The sequence below is a fragment of the Rhinolophus hipposideros genome, assembly GCF_964194185.1.
Source record: "Rhinolophus hipposideros genome assembly, chromosome: 1".
NCBI lineage: Eukaryota > Metazoa > Chordata > Mammalia > Chiroptera > Rhinolophidae > Rhinolophus > Rhinolophus hipposideros.
In genome coordinates this window covers 30,184,013-30,208,594 of record NC_138047.1, presented here as the reverse complement: position 1 = coordinate 30,208,594, position 24,582 = coordinate 30,184,013, and the positions used below count along the sequence as shown (strand labels likewise).

Genomic DNA, 24,582 nt, shown 5'->3' with positions numbered 1-24,582 from the left:
ACTCAGAACGCCACACAATTTAAAACTTATGAATTGTTTATTTCTGGAATTTTCCATTTAATATTTTTGGACTGTGGTTGACCTCAGCCAGCTGAAACCACAAAAAGCAAAACCACGGATAAGAGGGGACTAATGTACCTTTATATCTGACATTGGCAAACTACAGCCCATGGGCCAAATCTGGCTCACCACCTGGATTTTTTATAAATAAAGTTTTATTGGAACACAGCCACACTCATTTGTTTATACAGTGCTTATGGCTGCTTTTGCGCTACAATGGCATAGTAGTAGCAACAGAGATCATATAGCCCACAAAGCCTAAAATGTTTATGATCTGGTCCTTACAGAGAGTCTACCAACCTCTGCTTTATACTATGATTGATATCCGATAGGGCAAGTTCTTCCTCATTCTTTTCAACAATTTCTTGGCAAACCTAGCATGTTTGTTCTTTCAGATGAACTTTAGAACCAATCTGCCAAGTTTGTCTGACTCCCTCCCTTTCCCCACCTCTTTCTCTGGGGCGGGGAAACTGGGAGATGCAAAGAATAGGAATTTGCAATTACTTTGTAGTTTAGTAAAGGGAGAAGGATTGCTTTACCATACTGGGACTTTTCATTCCAGGAATGCAGTATCTCTGTATTTTATGTTTTTCAGTAAGCTTTTATTGTTTCTTCATTTGAATGTTGCATATTTAAGCTTATTCCTACATGTATTATTGCTTTTTGTTCCTATTAAAATTGAGATCGCCTCCCAGCTGTATTTTGCAAGTGACTGTGGCATAAAAGAAAGGTTTTAATTTTTGTACATTTAAATTGTTTCTGACCCTCTTACGGAAATAGACTTAATTTTTAAAATTTGATTCTCTTGGTTGATGGTTATTGTTTGAACTTACCCGTAGTTGTTTCATTACAGATATTTATGTCTTGGTCTATTTTGTGGGACTCTCTACCTGGGATAGTTTGGGGGAATGGACTTACACCCTTTCAGAGGCACACATTTTTTTTCTTCTGTGTTATGTGGATTACAGCAAATGGTAATTACAAAACAACAAAAAACCCAGCAACCCAGAAAACTTTAATGCCCCGTCAGCCTTTGTTGGTAGTTTTAAGAATACCCAGAAGATAATTTCAGCAAGCTCTTTATCACGCAGGCTGTGCCTTTTTACAGAGCTATTTGTTGCTGTTAATTTAGAATATAGGGTTTGCATGTCACACAGGAGAGTCAACCCCAGTCACTGCTTTGCTCTAAAGAGCCGTTTGATGGTGGAATAAAGTTGACTTAACGTAGCATTTCCTTCAGAATTGAAATATGAGCCGAAGGAGATTTTTATGAATCAGTTAGTGCTTTCCTAAATACATTCTCTGTAAAGCATTTGATCTTTACTCTTAACATCTATTCCTTAAAGATGTGAAATCTTTTTCAGATTTTAAGGGCTATTACTTGCCCTGAGCACTGAACAGATGAACCATAAATTTAATATGTATTAACTTTTGTGGATTTATCTTTTAAGGCCATTTTTGTCTTTTTTTTCCCTTGAATTTGTGTCTCCTCCTTAGTTTCTTCTTACCTTGGTGAAACTAAAGAAAAAGGATTCATGTTGCTGGTTCCTTTACTTTTTACTGATTTTTGGGGGGGTGAAGCGATGATGCGGTGGCGATGGTAGTAACCATCGTATATGGAAATGGAGACTTGCTGACATACGTGATTTGTGAAATGGACTTCGTTGTTCTCTGTTTGTGAACGTGAAACTTCATGTGTAGAACCTGGTCTTAATCACTCCTGTAGATGTTTTCCACTGTGTAGAGATGACCTTTGACCGTCATGAATATCAGTTGGTGATGTACGAGTGCAGCGAGGCCCTCATAGGCTGTGGAGAGGTGTCAGGCCATGTGTCTCAGTCACAGAAGGAGCGCCAGCTTGGGGGTTTCTGTGCTGGGGCTTGACTTGGACCTACGGAAAGTAGAGACACTTTTAGAAGCTAGGTGGTGTGGAAAATGGTATAACAGGATATGGTGATAGTTGATACCTTTTATTGAGCACTTGCTTTGGTCCAGGTCTTGTAAAGGATGTCTGCCACATGCAGGCACTGTGAGCCTATGGTACAGATGAGGACATTCAAAGGCTAGGTTAAAAAACTGGCAGATCTGAGATTCAAACCAGATGTCAGACTCCAGAGAGAGGTAGTGAAGCACAGTGGTTATTTGAGCAGGACGTGTGTGTGTGTGTGTGTGTGTGTGTGTGTGTGTGTGTGTATAGAAGGATGTAGTAATTACAACTCGTTTGGATTCTCTATGTGAATTTTGACAGTTGAATTGACGTCAGGATGTGAACAAGTGTAGCACGGGGGCCCTGGAAACCCTACTGCTTGATGATCTTTGGCAAGTCCCTGTCTCTCTTCCCTCCTGTGTGGCCTCATGACCCTTAAATTTCCTATTTTTGTTTTCTGTGGGGGTGCCCAGGAATTTTAACTCAGGATTTAATATCAAGATGATAATAGAAGGTATCATTTGTATTCCTATTTTTAAATTAGAGACCACAAAAGGGGGTTATGGCTCTGGAGTAGATGCGGGATGGGGGAAGTATACGGTTAAGCACCCTGTTGCCTCTGGCAGCTCAGGAGAGGGCTGTCGCTTCTAGGTCTAGGGATCTCTATCCATGTTTATTAAATATAAACATGAGTAAGTAAATACACACATAGACATACACTCACACACACCTCATGCTTTTAAAAATTTTTCTGTAGAATGCTCTAATTAAAATGGAAGAGGTTCTGTGCCACATTATGTTGTCATTTACCTTAAATATGGCTAAACCATTCAGATGCCAAACAATTAACACTTGTCTATGTTCGAGGCCTATTTAGAGCCTGAGCCCCTGTTCTGGTTGCCTCTCAGCCAAAAACTCGGGTTCTCTGGACCACTCTTGATGGCTGTGACTATGGTGGTAGGTGTTTGGCTGTCGCCTGGTAGGGAGAGCAGTGTACACGTGCGGTGGGGACCTGGATGACCTGCAGCTCCTGACAATGGAGCTTCAGTGTCAGGGGCTTTGCTTCCTGCTGGCCCCTCTTCCCGGCAGGCCAGCCAAGAACTGGATTACTGCCACAATTTAGAAAAGAAAGTAAAGCTTTCTAAATACTGGCAGGGAAATCAGCTTGCTTTCCAGATTCGGAGCAGCAGCCCAGAATGTCCAGTCCCCCTGCATAGACAGCTTGTATTGTTGAGTCTGCTCTTTGGGTCTGTTCTTGACATCTGATACATGTCCCGAATAAATACCACCTGAAGGGCGATTCCCCCCCCCCCGCCCTTTTTTAATCAGAATGGCATAACTTGTAGAGATACAGTATCTTTTCAAGGTTACTTTCAAGACTAACCTTTAGGATAGTAAAGAAGAACAACTAATGTAATTTCTGATATTTTATGAAAACACATCTATTGATGCTTAGTCAAATATGGCATTATTCAGACTTTCAGCTAATTTTTACATAGCCTAAAATGTATGCGAGCATACTTAACTTGATAAAAATCATTTGAAATTAGAGATTCAAAAGCCTAACAGTTTAACCTTAAAGTTTTATGTTGTGCAGGATTCTTAGGTGGAACAATGTAATTTGTCTTGTATGTATGATTTAGTAACTCCACAACTGTTGGAAATGATTCAGTGTGGATACATTTTTTGATTTGGGCCTACTTCTCTCGGAGTGTGATTTCTGCTTCTGTATGTCTGGTTCTGTGGCACATGTAATATTGCAGTAACAGACTCCATGACAGGGCTTGTCGGACTCAGCTGGCAGGATCATTCTTTGATTTGTCTGTGTTTGACTAATGGGAGGACAAGGGGCTTAGATTCCTTTTTTATTCTCTGTTGTATAAGAGCCAACAAAATAAATATACTGTAAGAACTGCTGAATGATTGAGAAGTTGGTCTATTAGTTTCTTCGGGGGAGCTTGATATCTTACTGGTAATTCTGGGGAAGACAAAGGAAAAAAGAAATGATCAATTTCATTTGAGATCTGTCTTCTATTTTGTGACTTAATTTGATAACATTGATATTTTTCTGTTAAGTTCAGGTTCATTGCTGGTAGGATTTTATAACTACTGAGGCATTTTTGTTTTTTCTTACAATTCACATGAAACTCTAACATTTGGTTGGAATTTTAACTTTATTGTTAGACTTTATTTCTAGGTCAGTAGTTGCCTGTTATATTTTATTTAATAAGTATCAAATTAATGGAGATAGTATTCAACTGTATCCAAACATTTGCTTATCTTCACTTGTGAACGATCTTTTTTATAGTCTTTGCACTGTGGGAAATGAATGACACTGAATTTCTCCTTTTTCTTTTAAAGACTTTCAGCTGAATTCTCATCTCTCAACACTGGCAAACATTCATAAGATCTACCACACCCTTAATAAGCTAGTAAGTCAATCTTTTAAAGACAAAACTACCAACTGTTTAAAATAGTTGTTTTAAGTGTATTTGATAAAAATTTAGGTTATAGATTTTAAGATATCAGCTGTTTATGAAAATACTGAATTTTAAAACTTGCAGTGTGGTATGTGATTTCTTGGTAATAATGAACATATTTCTTGCAGAATCTAACAGAAGACGTTGGCCAAGACGATCACCAAACAGGTATCTGTAAATGCTAACACTACTTAATTTTAAATGAACTTCCTAACATAAAGTTATGAAGGAGAAATACTAGCTGAGAATAATTCAACATTGTATTAACATTCCATTAACAAGTTGTTACTTGGTTGAGGATGTTTTTCACTGTGTATGGAGGCAGCCATGTTACAGTTCCTTCCTAGTAGGAAATCTGTTCTGGGGCTTTGGCTTATGACAATACTTCAGTCCCTTTAAAACGGGGCTGGGGATTCTCCCTATGGTTTCAAGATACCATTTCTCTACTGAAGTATTTTAATTTATACTAAAAAGTTACTACAATAATGCAGTTTGAAAGGTATTCCATAAATGTTTGTTGAGATGAAACATGATTTATAGGTAGGTAGGGGTGTGTGTGTGTGTGCGCGCGTGGTATAGGTCCTGAAGATTTATAAATGGGAAAATTGAAACTTGATTATTGTAAATGATTCTCTAGCCCCATAGTTCTCATACTGTTGTAGCATTATCATTCCCCGGGGAGGCCTTATTACAACAGGTTGCTAGGCTCCATCCCCAGACTTTCTGATTCTGCAGATTTGGGATGGGTTCCCAGAGTCTGCATAGCTGACAAGTTCCCAGGTGCTGATGAGGCAGCTCGTCGGGAGCCCACACTTTGAGAACCACTTCTCGAAACTGCTGGTAACCATAACGTTTAGAAACTTGTGCTTGATCTGTAGTTACTAAAACTTCCAGCAAAAATTATTAAACTATATTTAAAATATTTTGAAAATTACCACAAAAATATATGAATGCATGCTTGCTGGAGAATTTTGAATAGCATACAAGTAAATTGAGGAGTAAAAAGTGACAGTCCTCCTTCCCATCTCCCAATCCATTCTTTATCCTGTTTAATGTTTGTTCTTTCAGACATTTTTATACAAGCGTCTATTTTTATAGTGGTGTTTTTTATTTAGCATCGATGAGATCATACTATACCGTATACACTATACAGCAGGGTTCTTTTTTTCATTTAATGGTATGTCTTGGAGGTTTTTGGAACCTCTCCAAATTGGTTCAGAATCATTTGAAGATTAGGCGCAAGATGAAGGTTGAAGTAACAAGTTTTTTGGAAAACATAGCTTAGTTGTGCAGCAAAAATGCAGAGGCTTTTCAGTGTTTCACCTGAATCAGACACCCTTACACTCAATCACTGCCACAGCTGGGTGAGCACCGGCAGCACACCTGCTCTACCCCTTCGGGCCCCCCGCTAGGGACAGTGGAAAGGTCTGAGCTTCTGTTGGCAGGCCTGTCTGAAAGGGAGTTCAGAAAGGGCTGGACCCCTCCACTCAGCTCCTTCTATAGCACCAGTTAGATCAGACACTCTTCCTTCTAGGGGTAGGAGTGAGAGAAGGGGGCAGAGACTGTGCCAGGAGTGTTCTAGAAGGCCAGGCCGGAGTGTCCCTGCACCGGATCTTGTTTCATTGTATAATATATAGATCAATTCAAAGACAGTCAAAAGTTTCCTTAATAATTTTAAAAGCAGTGTATGTACACAGTTTTAAAAGAAGTGTTGGAAAGGTATAAAACAGAAAGCGAAGGTTTCTGTTCTATTTTGTTACCCCAACTCCCATTACCTACGAGTATTCCACATTTGACTTTCTGCAGGTAACTCTCATATTCTTAATATTTGTTTCCCAAGTGATGATGGTGATGGTATGTTTTTCCCTCACATACCGTGTGCATTTGTATGTGCCTCTTGTTTTTGTCATTCAGTATATCTTGGAGATCTTTTCATAGTAGCAGAGTTATAAAGCATTCACTTTATTTTTTTAATGAATGCATGATTTTCCACTTCATGGATATATCATGATATGTTTCTATTGATATGTACATTTAAGTATGTTTAACTTTCAGCTACTACCAATAATGCTGAAATAAAGTTTTCAGGGCTACTTTTAACAGTAAAAAAAAAAAAAAAAGAGCACATTTCTCTCCTATTCAGGAACACTATGTTTGTAGGCTTTGGGGATTTTTTTTTTAATTCAAGAGTTAGTATAGTTTTGATTTTTAAAATCGAATTTTGTTTGTAAAGCCTTTAGGTTATCTTCCCCTTAGCAAAGGTAATAAAAGTTCTAAGCTCTGAATCTTGTACATTATTTAATTAACTTTGACTTTTGGATTAAAATTGAGTATTGTTACTATAGTAATTTCATATTTAAATACTTAATCTGAATGTGGCAGTTTAATAGCTAAGTTGTAATTAAGGAAGATGAAAGTGGAAAATGTCTTTGGCCTCAAGCCCCCTCTTTCACGCCTAAGGGACAGTGGATGTGTCTGATGTTTGGTATATGACATGCTGGTGCAGTTACTGGTACCTTGTAATTGCCAGTCAGTGTCAATTAGTGTTAATAATTTCTTAGATTTGTCCATTTCATTAACAGTTCTCCATCTGGTTATAGCACCACTTGTGATTGCTATACCTGACAGAGTAGCCTTTAAAATTAAACCACATATAATCTATAATGTTGGAAATCTGAGAAAGTTAATCACTGTAGTCCTGTTCGAATCTCTTGGCTTATCCATAGTCTGAGCAGTATCTGTAACAAGTGTGTGTGGAGAGCCAATCCCAAGTGCAGGAGAGGCTGGAAGCTGCCCCTCTGCCTCCTCTAACGATTTTCTTTGGTGCTTTCAATCTTACACACACACACACACACACACAAACATATGAGAGAGAGACAGAGTTAATATTGGAGTAGACAAAAAAAAATGATGAAGGAAGATGATAGATGTCAGAAGTCAATATTTTTGAAAGAGAAAGGAAAGGAAATATTTTAGCCTTAAATAATAGGATAAAATTTGTGCATATAGACACTAATAGTTTTTTACTCAAGCAAGCAAGTAGTTCAATGATCTGTTCAAGAAAATGAAATAACATATGAGGTACTGGTAAGATGTCTTAAACTGCAATCTATTTATCAACTCAAATTACTGTATCTTTGTGAAACTTCAGTGAAAAGTGAGGTGAAATAGCTCTATAAAATGTACTGAAGTGGCACAGTGAACCACGTAAAATGTTATTAAGTGAAATAAGCTATATGACACAGCAAACTCACTGAAATGAAAAACTAGACAGTGAGTTGTTTATATTAGAACATGAATTTATACTATTTTGGAAAAGTCAAAATTTCTTGACCTGTTGTTTGTGCATGACTAGAAATTGGGCACACAATTTTATGTCTTACAGAAAATAAATCCTGAACAGGACCTTTTATTACATGAGGCCCACAAGCAAAAGGATTAAAAAAAGAAAAAAAGAGGCAGCATACCACCTTCTGAGATAGCATTTATTGAGACTAACATGCTTAGTTATTACTGTGGGTCCCCGAAAATAAGTCCTAGCTGGACCATCAGCTCTAAGGCGTCTTTTGGAGTAAAAATTAATGTAAGACCTGATATTATATTATATCATATGATATCATACCTGGTCTTATAGTAAAATAAGACAGGTGTTATATTAATTTTTGCTCCAAAAGACTCATTAGAGCTGATGGTCCGGCTAGGTCTTATTTTCGGGGAAACACAGTAGCAAAAGAACAAACTGGATTTGACTGTAAAGGGCCTTTGGTGTGATCCAGATAAACTCAAATTATTCTTTAAAATTTATTTTCTGGGGTCAGATATTAGGATAGATATGTTGAAAAATGTCAGCAGTATTTCTAACTGTTTAGTGTGGGAAGAATGGCTATATTCATTCACTACCTGATTTATTTGAAAACATAGTTCATTAGTAGAAGAATTTATTTGTTCTCTTTAAACACTGAACAGAAAATAAATAAACCTGAACTAAAATCATAACCCTTGAGTTAAAAACTATAAACAATTTTTATTTCCTTCCTAAGGATCATTTAAAAACCCCAGTATCAAGAAATAGCTTCTAATGATGGGAGAACTGAGAGGGTTGATTTTACTCACTGTTCATCTAATAGAGAGATTGTTAGACTGAACATGAGAATATCAATCAGGATAATTTTGAGGAGTCCAAATCATAGTTTGGGATTACTGGTTGAGATTCTTCTTCTCTTCTTCCTCCTTCTTTTTTATTATTACAAAAAGGCTCTTCCTCTTTCACATGTTCCTGTGAAATATTCTGTAGGAGATTTAAGATGGCTCCCTATAATCTTTTTCATCTCTGTTTTTCTTGCATGTTTGTGAAAGAATGAAAACTTGCAGCTCTGATCATTGCAAATTAATTTCTGGGTATCTTAAAGTTCGCTTCGGCAGCACATATGCTAAAGTTCATTAGGCAGTCACTTTTATTTGTTAAGTATTTATTGATCTTGGAACTTTCAGGTGCTCTTTATTAGTCAGTTTTCTTACCTTTAGAATTAGGGTGGTAATAACACCCCTCAGATTTGTGAAGATAAATAGGATAACTTTAAAAGTGCTTTATTGTTATTATTTAAAACATCGACTTTAATATTTTGCCTCTCCCCGTAATGGCAGATTGTTTGTATCTAAGTAGATAACGTTTAAAGGGTCAAAATAGCTCATTCTTTGTGATTGTGATAGAAGTTGAGTCAGTAAAGTCTAAATTTAACTATACAGATAAATACGAATTTGTAACACATTCATTTAGACTTAAGTATTTTTATTGTAAAAAGACTTAGCACAGAGTTATTTTAAGAAGCAAATATTCTGGAATATTTGTATTAAAGAAAAAAAAATTCTTACCTGCCAGGAATCTTAAAGTGCTTGTTTTACTGAGAAGAAGAAAAACCATCAAAAATGATGGTGTATTATTTATTCATAAGTGTTTTAAATATCTGGAAATGTACTGAATTTTAACAGCATTTGATTTATGCATGTTACAGGAACACATTTATTCAAATATTTATTGAAAGTCTACTATAGGATTCTCACCGTATATGTCTGATTATTGCTGCATTGTGACACTGTTAGCTGCTGTGTGCACACAGGTGAACCAGACAGGGCCCTGCAGACCAAACTGGCCCTTTGTATCCGTGCACTTACACCCCTACGTGTCGATGTGCTCGCTTCGGCAGCACATACACTAAACCCCTACTTGTTGCCCTACTCAGGTAGGGTCCTAGGAGCCATGGTAGGGTGGAGGGCTTGGGGCAAACTTGAGTTGAATTCTCTCTGTTTTGTTGATTTGGTTCATGTTGGCAAATTATTTTAAGTAAACTTAATTTTCCTCAGCATTCAAAAATAGCTTTTATGTAGTTTGAAACTTTTCACTGCCATAGGGTCTAGGGTTCTACCTGAGGAGCTGTGCCGTCCTTTGCAGCGTCCCAGGGGTGTGAGTTGGACTCCTCCCTCCTGTGAGGTGAGGGTGAGAGCAGCAGCGAGCCGTGGGGCCCTGGGCTGTAATGAGCGTCAGGGAAGGAACAGATGTTGTTTCTTTGTGAAGATGGTCTCATAACAGCCACTCGCTTATGCTGATGACGAGTGGACAGAGCTGAACAAAAGCGATGCTTCTTACGTAGAAGATACAAATGTCAGATAAGTGAAAGAATAAAATGTCAAATTTGGGATGACTTCGGGGTCGAACATGAATAAGTTTTATGCCGATGCAAGAAAAGGTGATTTGTGAAACTCTTTTAACAGAAAGCATTCATCAGTAAGGAAAAAAATAAAAGAAAGTTTAAAAAGTTGGTTAATTTCCAATGTTTGTAAGTTTACAAAATACATGATACTCTTGACAAGTGAGATTCAGTGAAAGCCTGACATTATACCAGTGTTTCTATGAAGAAGCAGATAGTAGAGCAGCTGGTGGATTAACCTTTACTGGTGAATATTGGTGAAAACATTATTTTAAATAGTGTTCGTCTTCTCACGGGTTGAGGAGGTAAGTACATTTTCCTCTGTGCTCTGCAAACACTGGTGGAAGGGAGCGGTTACTGCCGGACCAGATGCTCAGAACCAAACCATGACCAGTACTAGAAGACAGTGTCTTTCCTTCACACGTAACACGTCCACGGCGGGAGAAGCAAGCCTGCCAGTATAAGGCAGACTCTTAATTCCGAGCAGTGTAGCAGGCTTTTCAGCTAGATGGGCTGTGCTTTTTCATTTTGCAGGCCCCACCCCAAGGCATTAATGGGCAAGACTAAATGTTTTCCTTAAATGTTGGCAGTCTGCAAAAGCTTGGGTCACTGCAACTCTTGGGACCTTTGTGTGTGCTTTGGTGCTGTCTATAAACTGGACCACCATTTCCCAGGGAGGATGAATGAGGTGCCTGTGGCGGTAGGCCCTTTCTCCGGCTCATTCTCTTTCAGTTCTTGCTGCTGTGATGGGGAGAGAGATCTGAGGGTGCCTTAAGTCTCAGAAAAACCCTTGACTCTCTCCCCTGGAAGGCCTGGTTAGGCCCCCAGGAGAGGTGGCTGAGTGTCGTCTTTTTAGCCCTGGTTGGGGTGCTGGAGTAGCAGGCAGGGTCCTCGAGCACATGCCTTTTCTGGTCCTTGGCTCTGGGCGGACACCTCAGTCAGGCTGCCGTCTTGTTTCATAACAGAGTAAGTGCTCTTGGCTGGTATGTTCTCGGAGCGTCTGAGTCACCCTGGGCACTTAGCACTCGGTATAAAGTGGCGTTTAGGTTCCAGTCCTAACCATTGCTCTTCCCGGGGTGGTGACTGTTAGTGACTGACAGCTGCCTCCCTGCCTCCCGAACAGCTTTCTAGAAGGAGTTTTTTATGTCCGCTGTGTTCACTCCCTCTCCTCACAGTCTTTCCCAGCCCCCTGCAGTCTGGCCTCTCCCCTCACAGCCCGTTGCTCCTGCCCTGAGTGCTCAGTGCAGGGTGCACCTTCACTCCTTCCTGCGCTGCTCTGTGTGCTGCACACCCTTCCCTCCTCGAAACACTCTCCTCCTCTGCCTTCCAGGAGTGACTCTCCCCGAGGTTTTTTCTCTACTCTGGTTTTTACCGTCTTTTCCCAGCCCCCTGAATATCCACACTCCCTGGGGCTCTGTCCTTAGTTTTCTGCTTCTCAGTCTCTGCTTTTCTGGCCTAGGGGAGGTGGCAGTCATAGTGGCAGAGAGCTTGGGCTTTGCTGCTGGGCCGCTTGTTCAATCCTCGACTTCACTTACTTCACTTTCCATCTGTCACCTCATCTCTCTGGTTCAGTTTCTTCATTTGTAAAAATGGGGATGCTAGCAAATCACCTACATTGTGGGGTTCTTGTGAGGTCCTGCCTGAGCTCCACGGCATCATCCATATGTCACTCAGAGCGTGTTCTTTACGTCTCCAACATCTGTCTGCGCACAGCACTCAGCACCTAAGCACCTCCTGAATGGATGTTTTTTTGAGAGATACCACAGTTCTCATTCTTCAGATGGTGCACCAAGGCCCAGAATGGGTCAGTGATTGACCAAGCCACATATGTAGGTAAAGAGCTGGAACTCATTCATGGAATGCAGGTCGTTCAAGCGCAGGCACCCCTACGCTCTCGTCCTCATGACTCACTGAGAAGTCCCCTGGGCCTTCTACCAAGAGGCCAATGGAAGGAGTAAAGATGTATGCTCCAGAATTCATCACTTAACACTTCTGAGACTTTGGAAATTTGCTTAAATGCCTAAGCCTTAGTTTTCCCCATCTGTCAAGTAGAGATAATTATCTTTGCTCTGAGTATAATTCAGGGTTATTGTGGGAACCAAATGACATATCTGATAGTACTTGTGCCAAGATGGGTATTTTAATTATCTTATAATTGTCTTGTAAATTATAATGATTTAAGACAGTGTGAAGCGAGACTGTCAGCGTTTGAATCCCAGTTTTGCCACTTCTCTTACTCTCTCTGCCTCCATTTTCTCATCAGCATGGTCAGTAGTGACGGTTCTTTTTTCATAAGCTCATGATGTTAAGTGTGTTAATACATTTAAGTAAGTGTTAAAAACAGGGCCTGGCTCACAGTAAGGTTTCAATAAGTGTTCAGTGTTGTTAGTTTAATATTGGTTTTTACCAAATGAAGGTATGTTTCTGAAAGTGGCAGAATCTTCTTCAAGTTGCAGGAAAAAAACCCTCAAAATTATTATGGAAGTTTTGCTCAAGACCATGTTGATCTTCTTCCTAAAATATCCAAATCCTGTTTGTTTGTTTGTTTGTTTTTGTTTTTTTTAAACCCAAACCAGATATGTCCTGAAGCTGAAGAGTGTCAGGACTGATGTTCTTGTATGTATTTTAGACGCAAGGTGACTGGTTGAGCTGGCCTTGCCTGGCGAAGTACATAAATGAGATAGCAGTGCAATTCTTTTTGAAGGAACATTGACATGTAAGAGAAGCTGAAAGCTGAGATGATTTACATTAGTAGTTTTGGAGAATAAATTGAAGTTGTGATAACTTCTATTTCTGGTGTGGTTTTGGGCAGAAAAAGTATTAACTTATTTGTCATTGCTAGTTTATTTCTTGACTATAACATTTTTTCGAGCAGGAGCTAAAAAACATTTTTTTTCACCTCCTAGCATTTACAGACAACATGTAAACCATTTACAGTACCAGTCACGAAGCTTTCTCATTTGGTGGGGTATATTTTTTTGAAGAGTTGTGATGTGGCGTGCATTAATCTTGTAGCCTTTGACTCTTTGTGCTGTAGGAAGTCTGCGGTCTTGTAGTTCTTCGGACTGCTTTAGTAAAGTGATGCCACCAAGGAAAAAGAGAAGACCTGCCTCTGGAGATGATTTATCTGCCAAGAAAAGTAGACATGACAGGTATGTGGCAGAGACCGTAGATCAAAATTGATGACATATGTGTCAAAGAGTCACATGCCTGCCTAGTCCAGTGTGGGTCTTCTAAATGTACAGGTGCGGACGGGAACATTGTTGTCATTCTGCCAGGTGGACTTTCGAAGTATGGTTATTTCCTGTCACTTATTTTATGTGTGGGTTTACAAAATAAAAACAAATTAGGTCATTTGTATTCTTAGAAATTAAAGTTTTATCTTAGTGCACTGATCCACCAAAACTGGTGTAGAGTTTCTTTCTTTCCTTTTAAGGGCTTGCTGTCGGTGCCTGTTGAGGACCCCACGATTGGTATGTATCCGTTCTGTGAGTCTCAGTAAATACCACCCTAGGAATCCTCTGATTGCCTTTGCAAGGGCCCGGACAGCGGCTGGAGAGAGCTGCCTGGACTGCACCCTCTAAGCCGGCCTGAGGTTTATTAGAGGAGTGAGAATTGGTTAGGAACTGTAAAAACAAGACTGTTTCCACCACTTCTCTTTCAGACAAGTGCACTGTTAATTTTGGTAACTCCAAAGGTCTGTTAGATTTGTTTATTTTAGGCCTCTTTATGGTTTTCACCCTAATTTTAATAAGTAAGTTTGTCGGGGTTTTTAAAATTTTTTTTTAAAACAATGAGCAGACATCAGAGTTTTAATCCTTTCTGTCTTTTTCCATCTCCCTCCATTCTTGCTCTGTAGGTCACTTCACTAATGGGCCTGAATTTTCACATCTGTAAATCAAGATGAAATTTTTCTGTTTCTTTCTTGCTGTGTTACTTAATATGCTACAACTCAGTTGGAGGGATAGAGAGATGGACTCTGAAAATGTGAAAATAATGTCACTGTTCATATCCCTAATGAGGAGAAAACATTATCTAAAAGAAGATAGCAGTGATTTAGAAGAGAATCATCAGCAATGTTTAGACCAGTGATTTTTAGACTTACGAAGCCAGGTTACTTGATGTAATTCCGTGGTGGTGTTGATGTGATTTTTGGGGCATTGTTAAATTCTAATAATCACATAGCATTTTGTGACTGTATATATAGATAGCACTTATTATTTTTCACCACAGTCTAATACAATTTAGTATGTTAAAGCCAGTTTAAAAACTGGTAGTTGGGTTGCAGAAGAGTGTGAGGTGCTCTTACTGACAGCATTTCCTTGGTCACCCAAGGGAAAGGGAGGTACAGCATTATCTGAGTTTCATTCTTGGTTGTTTTTTAAAAAAACACCTTATTTACATACCACATTGTTCATCCATTTTAAGTGCACAAACTCAGTGATTTTTACGAAGTTGTTAGAGTTGTGCAACCATCACTACAAACGAGTTTTAAAAGATTTCCATGACCCGTTAGATCCTGGATGCTCATTCAGTCACTCCCTGTTCCCACTCCCAGGCAGCCATGAATCTACTTTCTACCGATTTGCCTGTTCTGGACATTTTATATAGTTAATCTGTTAATCTTTTTTGTGTCTTGCTTCTTTCACTTAGCTTAATGTTTTTGAGGTTATCCTTGTAATAGCATGTATCAATATTATTTTTCTTTTATTTGCTGAATGGTATTCCATGTAGCAATGGAATACCACTCATGTATGTAGAGTATGTTTAAGAAATGAAAACATTATAGTGTCATATGTTGATCTCCAGATTATTGACCAATTACAGACTTTGAGCTGAGACAGAAATATCTAGGCCCAGGATTGGAGCATCTCTGTTTGAACCCTTGGCCAGTACCCACCTTTGTTCCCAGATAGTATGGCAACCTTTTATAGAAGAAATACAAAACTGGTGGTTTGCAGATTCAGTACATGCTATGACCATGTTCTTTTTTTTGGTATTAAAACTTAGAATCTCTAATCAGAGGTACATACAGGTACTCTGGTGAATGTCAAGGTCATGAGTAAATGCTCATTTAAAAAATACATATAATTTTTATATTATGTACTATGTGAATAAAAACTATATTCATAAATGTTTATAACTGTTTAGGCAATTTATATATAAATAAGGGATAAGAAAAATATATATTCATTATTTTTCTATCCAAGTCACTGTTTTAGAGATACTGCATCCTCCCCCTTCCCCCCTCCCCCAGGAATATCTCAGTCCTCAGCCCCGGGTCATTGTGAAATCCTGTTGAAGGCCACAGTGTGGAGGAGGAGGCTGCCGTGCTTCCCGAGGCAGTTCTCTGGCTGATGCTGGCTGTCTTCCTAACACTAGGGAATTGTAAGAGAATGGCAGAAGCCAGGGTTTCTCTATACGTCTCTCTCCTGAGGTTTTTAAGATTTTTAAGCCAGGGTTTCTCTATATGTCTCTCTCCTGAGGTTATACTAATCAAGAAACCATCCAAGGGATTTTTATCTCATCAACCTTACACCTGACTTTTTTTTCCCCCTGGAGGCTTGGACATAGTTTGATGTTTCTTTTATTTTCTTAATGTTCTGTTGAGATGTCTAATAGTGACAGATTCTTCCTTTGAGTGTGCTCTGTGCCCAACCTGACTTGGAAGACACAGGAGTCAGGAGAATTTAATGTGGAGACATAAGTGAGTTCTAGGGTCATCAATTGGAGAAAACACTGTAAGCATTTCTTACTGTATCTCACTATCATTCTGTAGTTAGTTCTGGCTAGTCAGGTAGAAGGGAGTCTGTCAAATACCTGTTGGATTCATTTCTTACGGATTCTTTGTTAATCAGAGAAAAGCCTGTATTAAGTGGTTATTACCATTTGATTCTGTATTGAGTGTGACTATGTTTAAAATTGTAGTTATAAAAGCTGAAGCTTCTCAAAACAGGAAGTTAAATATTTAAAATATACTTGAAATACTGATTGAATAGATGTCTGGTTTGGGTAGGTGAATAAAATCTATCTGCTAGTTAAAAGAACTCACTGTCTTTACTTTAAATAACTTAAAACTGCTTTCTCAATTTCTAGCATGTATAGAAAATATGATTCAACAAGAATAAAGACTGAAGAAGAAGCCTTTTCAAGTAAGAGGTGCTTAGAGTGGTTCTATGAGTATGCAGGTAGGTAATCACTTGTATCGTCCGAGACCGATCCTCAGTATTAAAAGTAAGGACTACTGCGAGGAGATAGGGAATTAAAAAATGTGTACTTTTTGAATTTTGGGGTGGGGTGGGGTGTGTGTGTGTGTGTGTGTCCCTGTTTGAGGGAGAGAACACAGTTGAAACAAATCCCCAAGTGTCCTACTATTTATAGCCAGCAGCTAAGCCAAAGAATTCAGAACACTAGAAGGGAACTGAAAAGATGAAATGTACTTGGGAGAAATACTTGGGATTGCTAGGAAACCTATTTAGAAAGCCGGTACTGGGTGGTTATTTGATTTACACATCAAAGTTAAAATAAGCTTTGCTGCTTTGAACCTTTATGTAGTGCAATGGAATTTCTTGTATTAAGTGTCTGTATTGAAAGATCTTTTGGCAGAAAATGTTTGTCATTTAAATGTGTTAAATTCAGTCCCATTTTTGCAACTTATTATAATTGGTTGGATAGTTTAATAGTGAAATCTAGGGTTTATTTATTATATTGTAGCTGTGTATGGTATGAAACAGAGAAAAAGAAAATTTTTCAGACAAGTTTGAGCTGAAGGTTCTTTTACTTTTCCTGTTCCCTATCTTATTACCTATCAACTTGACTATCCCAGCAACCTTCAAACAATTTTGCTGTCATCAGATCACCTCCACCCCACCCCACTTAAAAATCCCTGCTCCCAACGAGATGAAAGACCGCTAATTCCCTGCCATCTCTTTGCCTGGTGCTTTTCTTCATTTTCCATCTGAGAAGCTGTTATACATCTTTAAAGCCCCGTAATTAGCCGAATAGCCTTTTCTGTACTTCTTTAGGACATTGTTCACAACTAGTTCTGACACCCTTTCATTGGATATGCAAGCGAGGATTCCTCCCACGGCCTGATCTTGCCATTTCCCCCCACCCTACCCCTTTTCTAGCCACAGCTCTTGTTCCAGTGGCTGGCAGGTAACCTAGGCCAGCCAGGCCAGTCAGATAAAAGCCCCTGGGATTTTCAGATTGAAGCTGGGAGAAGAGCATCTTTTTTTTCCAGTGATGGACTTGAAAGGATACGATCCTGCTCCTTTGATTCTTTCGATTTTTCTGAGCTACCCCAGTATCTCTCTAGTGAATTATCCTTCATTACTAGAACTCGTTTGAGCTGAATTTTATTTGTGGGGCGTGGACACTAGTACAAACACTTACATAGTATGAGAATTTATCTGTTTTCACAGTTAGGTCATAAAAACACAGATTTCTTGAAGACGTTTTGTATTCCTAGTGAAAGTGGTTGGCTATTTTCCAGTTGTCTGTTACATGGCTGCTGAAATGAATTAAGAGTTTTCTCATATTTGTATCACTTTGATTATGAAGACCTTTTGCTGTCTTTTATTCACATTTATTGTTATGAAATATAAAAAGGAAATATTAAACAAAAACTATACTTAATCCCACCGTCATAGCACAGCTATTTTGATTATTTTGTGTGTCTTTCTTTATGAACAAATACGAATTTTTCCATAGTACCAACCACACTTCTGTTTTCTTTAAAAAGAGATCAGGCTATAGTTTTCCTTCTTGTTTTCTTTGCTTCAGCTCACAAAGATGACATTTGAGATAAAGCTTAAGCCACATTCTTTAGGTTCCTTGAGATCCCTGCTGCGTGGTTCCTTATAGTTCATTTCTAAGAGGTTTCTGTGGGTGTGGCTTTCCCTATTTATATAAATCTCCCCTTTTCCTTAATCTCACATATCTTATCAGTAAGGAAAATGGTTTGAAACTAGGAATAATTAAACGCCCCAGGTGGTAGCTGTTTCATTTTTAGTATCCCAACCACATGAATAAAAACGTAGATCAGTATTATTCAAGGATGACTGACAGGTTGTGATGTGGGGTGAAGCTGGGGGAGCAGGTTGTGAGTTCCCAAGCCCCCTAGATGCTAGAATGAGGAGGGCTTTACCACCCACGGTGTGTCCACTGTCCCTGGTAGAGAGCCAACTGATTTGGGCGGACTCCCTGCACTTTAATTCTGAGTGGAGTGGAGGGGCAGCAGGGGCCTTGGTGGTGCAGTTTCACCTGGATGGACCTTTAGTTCTTTCCAGAGTTCTCAGTTCCGCTCCTGGACCTGCTCTCTGCTTTCCATGGCTCCTGCTGCCTGAACCCAGGTCCTCCAGCTTCTGCCTGGAGAGTTAACCCAGCCCTCCTTTGCACATTCTAGGATGCAGCCTTCTCACCTTTTTAACTCCCTATCAACTCAGTATCTGTTTCTCAGAAATGTAACAAATGAGCCTGCTCCACTGGGAGCTCTTTGTCCTGTTCTCTGTGGTTATAGGTTCACTCCCTTTTGTACTTTGCTACTTCATATCTCTGTGACTTTAGAAAGGATGGTGGGAGGAAGGTGGGGGACTATTATTTAGACCTCCATGTGAAACCAGAATCCCATTTATTTTTTATTAGAAGGAAAATAACCAGTTTTATACAGATAATGTATGTAATAACTTCCACTTTCTGGGCGTATGTTTAAGAATAAGGAAGTCAGCCAAGCACATGGGCCAGCACTGTGTAGTCACACAAAGCTCACACACGCAGGTCATCAAAGTTGTGTAGGTCCCGATTGCAGGCCCGTAGTCGTGATTTTGGATTAAGTTCTATAGCAAAATTGTTTGTTTTTGGTTCTCCAAAACGAGATTAGGGACCAGGAGCAGGTGCTAAGTGTCAGTGAAGGAAGCGATACTAAAAGCTACCAAAGAAGACAGTGGGGCCCCATTTGCCTCAGCGACACAGCGTGGTGTAATTACGGGAACTTGGCCATGAGGGTCTTGGCCCATTGTGAAAAGGTTAAATATATTTAGTTAGGGACCCCTGCTTAAAATGGCAGGGAAAGTGGGAGGACCACTTTTTTCTAGATTACAGTCAGTATATCTGTCTTCTAAATGTATCTCCAGAATCTTGTCACCAGGGCGTTGTGTAGCTTATGATTTTAACTATAATGGTTTTTTAAACCATCTTCTTCAAACCCCACTTGGTGTTAGTCAGTGACATATTTGTTAGATTTAAGATTGCTCAATTCTACAGATTAATTGATAAACTTAGTCTAAATACAACCATAATTCCAATGAACAGTGTGATTGTAACTAGAGCTAAATGCATGCATGGGAAAGATAGTGAGACAAAAGGAAAAGTTGTTTTAGATAGCAGGATTGTGAGTAGCTTTTTTTTTTTTTTTTTTTTTTTTTTTTTAAAAGAAGGGATCAGCTCACAGTGGCCCATGTGGGTTTTGAACTGGCAACTTTGGTGCTACCAGAACCACGCTGTAACCAACTGAGCTAACCAGTCACCCCATGAATAGCTTTTAAATAATGTTGATTGACAAGCTATACTTGGAATATTTTTAGGATAAAATAATGACTTTTGGTAGAGTCATGCCATTGTAAATAATACTGTTAAAGACTTGTTTCTTTTAAAACATATAGATGTAAGTACATGCAATGAATATGACAATGGCATTGTGTAAAATGTGGAAAAAAGGAAAGAGTGTGGATAACTTTAACATTCCCATTGCACAGTATATCTACATCAGCAAACCTTTGAGGGCTTGCTGTGTGCCAGGCTCTGGGGTACAGTCAGCAGAAGTGCTGTGCTCATTTCCTAGTGTGGCAAACAGACAAATAAACTGAGAAGTGTCATTTTTGTAATGAGTATTGATAGAGAACATTGGCGGTCACCAGGATGGCGGGTGTGAGAGTGGGAGAGCGAGCTGGAAGACAGTCAGGCCTAGTGCAGCGGCCTGGGAAATGCAGGTGCCTGGCTAGGCTCAAGAACAGGTTATAGGGAAAGAGCTTTTTTTAATCAGGAAGAATAGAAACCAAAGACAGGAATTTAAGAAGAAGTACAAGGGAACTTTTTTTTTTAAGCTCTATGTAGCCACCTCCAGTGAATCCTATTGGTAGTCACCAAAAAGGTGTCTTAAAAACAAAACCTCTTAGCAAAATAGGAAGAGGTGGATATTTCCTTGTGAGAATTTTTCTTTAATTTCAGCCTAAATACTTTACTGTAGTGGGACACGATGAACGTACAGACCCACACACACACACATTCACGTACAGTGGAGTAATGTAGAATGTGTCAGCTAACAGAGCCAAGTAGATACGTAGGTACACGCACCGGAAGATTATCAGGCATATTTACTGAAAACACCAACGGGTAGAATTTATAGGCACAGCAGGAACCCATGTGTGCAGATAAACATGTTTCAGCTGCATTTCATTGTATATTTGCACATCCGTAAAGCATAGCAGAAAGGTCTGGGAGGACACATGGCCTAACTGATAAGGAAAGGGAGAAGGCAAGTTTTCTCTGTTTACTGTATTTACTAATGTCTCATTTGTGTAATATATACATGAGTGTGCACATATGGGTACATGTAGTCTCAAACCCAAACTAGCAACATATCAAATGATAAAATGCTACATGTATTCCCATTTGAATCAAGAATGAGAGAAAGATGGCCACTCTGACTATTCTTATTTGCCATTGTTTTGGAAGTTATTAGCCAGTGTTGTTAGACAACAGAAAGAAAGATGGGGCATAAATATTGGAAAAGAGGAGACAAAAATGGTCATTTGTTGGAGATGAAATGTTTATATTATTGTATATCTGGAAAGCCACAGAGAATTGCCTGGATAAACTTAGAGCAAATAAATATGTACATATTCCATGCATGTAGATTCTATAAATGGCTAATTTTGGGAAGGGTTCTTAAACTTTTTAATAAATGGTTGTCTCTGGGGAGTAGGGAGGGGTTTGAGGGGAAACTTTTGCTTTCTAAATATTTTTATTTTTCACTTTCACTTTTAAATGAAGTTTTGTGTCATGTTTGTTTGTTAATGTAGCAAAAAATAACTAAATTAAAAATTAAGAAAATTTTATTTGATTAAGAACTTTTCCCTTAATAAAGTTAAGAAAATTAGGAGTACATAGGAAAATATTTAAAATATGAAAGCAGAAAAAAAAATCCCAGAAAAAGGTGACAAATTTGAATATATGAAAAGACATTTTGTAACAAATTAGCACATTTATTAAAGTAAACAGCGTGGAGAAAAAGGATTTGCTCTGGCCTGATTATGAGGAAGGACCTGAGTTTAGAGTTTAGGGGGAGATAGGATTTGAAGCAGAGAAGTGACATGAGACTTTCCAACAAGTGTTCCAGGTGATTGTAATAGTCATCCTTTGTTGAGGACAATCTCTCTATACATTCAATGTGGTTCATGATCCCTAGCATTGCATGGGGTCACAGAGGACCGCGAGACACCCAGCCTCTGCTATAGGGTGGGGGGGAGATTGGGGCTGTTGCCTGTCTGAGTTAGTCTTTAAGGATTGGAGGAGTTAGCCAGGTAAGATAGGACAAGGGGAAAGGAAGGGCTGAGGCACAGAGTATTGTGGTGGCGGTGTGTCAGGATGGTGTGCAGAGCAAGCCACAGGTAAGGAAGTGTTTCTGAGTCTTCATTTTTATTCATTCAGCAATATTCATTGATTATTTCTAAGAAACGTAATTTGAAGGTGGAAAGATATGAGGCTGAAGAGGGAGAGAAGTACTAGATCATACGGTACCTTATTTAATAGGCATCAACTTTGGGCTTTTGGTAGTGGGGAGCCACTGAAGGATTTTAAGCCAGATTGGCTGTATGCAGGATGGATCCAAGGTGGGTAGACAGTGGAATTAGGGAGCTCCTGAGGAAACTGCTGTGGTAATCGAAGTGAGAGAAGAAAGCCTGAATAGGTCAGCGCAGTGCAATTAAGAAATATTTGGAAGGAAAATGGGCAGCACACTTGATCACTGATTGGATGTAGAGAGTGTAGGAGAAGGGAGGAATCCGGATGACTCCCAGGTTTCTATTCTGGTGATGCCACCAGTTGAGACGGTACAGGAGGATAAGCAGGCTTGGCATGGGGACGTGATGGGCTCAGTGAGATGGTGGCTGAAAATGGGAAATGCAGGAGGAGTATGTTTGGGGCAGAAGGGGAGTTTCTTTGTGGCAGTTGAAGAAGAGGTGGGGTAGCCAGATAGTTCAAAAGTAAGGGGGAAAATGCAGGCTACAAAGAGATCTGGGTAATACCCGAAACCTCAAGTATGGTTGAAATTTCCTAAGGAGAGTGTATAGAGGTTTAAGGATGGAACTCCATACATCAAATTTAACAAGTTGGGAGAAGCAAAGGAACCCATAAACAGGCTAGAAGAGGAGAGGTGGGGGGAAACCAGGTGAGAGGGCACTTTCCAGCAGCCATGGGAGGACACAAGTGTTGTGAAGAAAGAACTTCAAATTTTCAGATATCACAGAGAGGTCAAATAAAACAAAGATGGACTGTGTCTATTCGATTTGGCAGTTAGGGGGCGATTGGTGACTTTGGCAAGAAGAGTTCAGTGGTGAGACGAGCAGAAACCAAATTACAGTGGTTGAAGAATAAATGGGAGATAAAGTAGAGATGGAACATGTGGACAGTTCTTTCAGGAAGACACAAAGCTAAAGCTAGAGTGGGAAGAAAGCTCTATTGCCTTATCAAGAACAGAAAGACTGCTTGATTGTTTTTCTGTGTAAAAGAAACAGTTGTGTTATTTCTCAATTAATTTTATAAAGAACATTATGTGGTTCCTTGCTGTTTCTAAAAATTATTGCATGTATTGAAATTATAACCAAAATAAGAATAGAGCTTTAAGCTACTTTAATAAAGAGCAGAAATTGAACTCAGTAGCCTTATCTGTAGACATAAATTATATATCCTGCATGTCCATAGGGTGAAGGACATGGAGGTGAATTGACTTAAATGTGCAGAGAGCAGAATCCTTTAATGATATAACTGAAATTCCTGAATATTTTTCAATTTATACTCAGTGATTTCTTTCTTCAGAAAAGGAGTTATAGCCCTTACGTGTTACTTGATTTTAGTTTAGTTTAATAATATTTTGACAACACAGTGCAGTAGTAATAGTGTGCGTGGTTAGATTTAATTTATATAAGGTTGCGTTTCATCCCAGGTACTGATGATGTTGTAGGTCCTGAAGGCATGGAGAAGTTTTGTGAAGACATTGGTGTGGAGCCAGAAAATGTAAGTCTGACTGACAACATTGGGGGAGTAAAGGGATTGTTTTCCTTACGTCTTCTCTCCCTTGACTACTAAAGCAACAATAAAGAAGTAATGGTGTGTTAGTTTTTATGAAGCAGTCTAAGAGATAAGTTCCATTTCTAATTTGATTTGTAAGTGAAATTTTTTGTTGTCATTGGTATAGTATAACTGCAGTCCTTTTGTCTCTTGTTTAATTTCTTGTATCTAAAAGGTGCAGTAATAAAATAATTAAACTAGATTTTTAAAAAGTAATGTGGGCATGAGTACCCACAGTGATAGATCAACCGGGAGCCCACGTTATGGCCTTGTGTCCCTTTATCTCTCTCCGCAGTTGTCCTAGTCTAATGTAGAATTTATCCAGGACTTTAAATAAAATTGTTCTTAAGGGTTTTGATAGGATGTAATTATCAAGAATTTTTCACAACTCTTACACTTCCATTTGAATTTAGCTTAGAAAGCAATTGATTTTTAGTGTAAAGGCCCTAAGTACTTCCCTTAAAAATTTAATTAGAAGTTATTTTATATGCTTAATTATTTTTGCCTAGTTCTTATCATGTTGTTGAGTATTTTTTCCTGTTTCCGTATCTTCTCTCTTACACGAAAATGAAAAATTCTGCTCATACAAATGCCCAGATCATTAACTGTGCAGTTTAATATTTCATTAGTCTCCAATTTAACAAATATGTCTTAGATCCTAAATGAATTTATGACCTGGAAGAGATCTCAAGAGAGCGTCGCCTTCATTCAGACTGTTTGCAGGGTATCTAGTGTCCTGAAAGAAAACTAGGAATCGAGACTATACTTTTTTATTAAAACTTTTTTTTTTCAGTATCATTTCTGTTCCTCTGTCCCCCACCACTTCCCCTCAATGACACTTTACATTTTCTAAGGAGCTTTTGGAATGTCTCCCACTTACTGCAGGATTTTTGTCTTGTATTTTTAATTTTAGTGTGATCTTGTTCCGGTATCTTGATAATTATTCACCTTGGTGGAACGGTTTGGGGACAACTGGGTGAATAGTGTTTTGCCTGGTCTGGTCCACAGATCAGTTGTAGACATAGGAAAGAACATTTCACTGACTTTAAGAAGGAAGTGTTTG

The 24,582-nt window shown here is 38.9% G+C and overlaps 1 protein-coding gene across 1 annotated transcript in view; it reads left to right on the top strand.

Annotated features, from left to right (window-relative positions):
• The window catches only part of DCUN1D4 (defective in cullin neddylation 1 domain containing 4), a gene marked incomplete at its 5' end in the record, with an annotated part of 66,675 nt that overhangs the window by 16,299 nt on the left and 25,794 nt on the right, over positions 1-24,582 (top strand). The window contains 5 exon segments of the mRNA XM_081059618.1: positions 4,349-4,419; positions 4,596-4,635; positions 13,210-13,324; positions 16,269-16,360; positions 23,395-23,465. Of these exon segments, the coding sequence (XP_080915744.1) occupies positions 4,349-4,419; positions 4,596-4,635; positions 13,210-13,324; positions 16,269-16,360; positions 23,395-23,465 (389 nt within the window).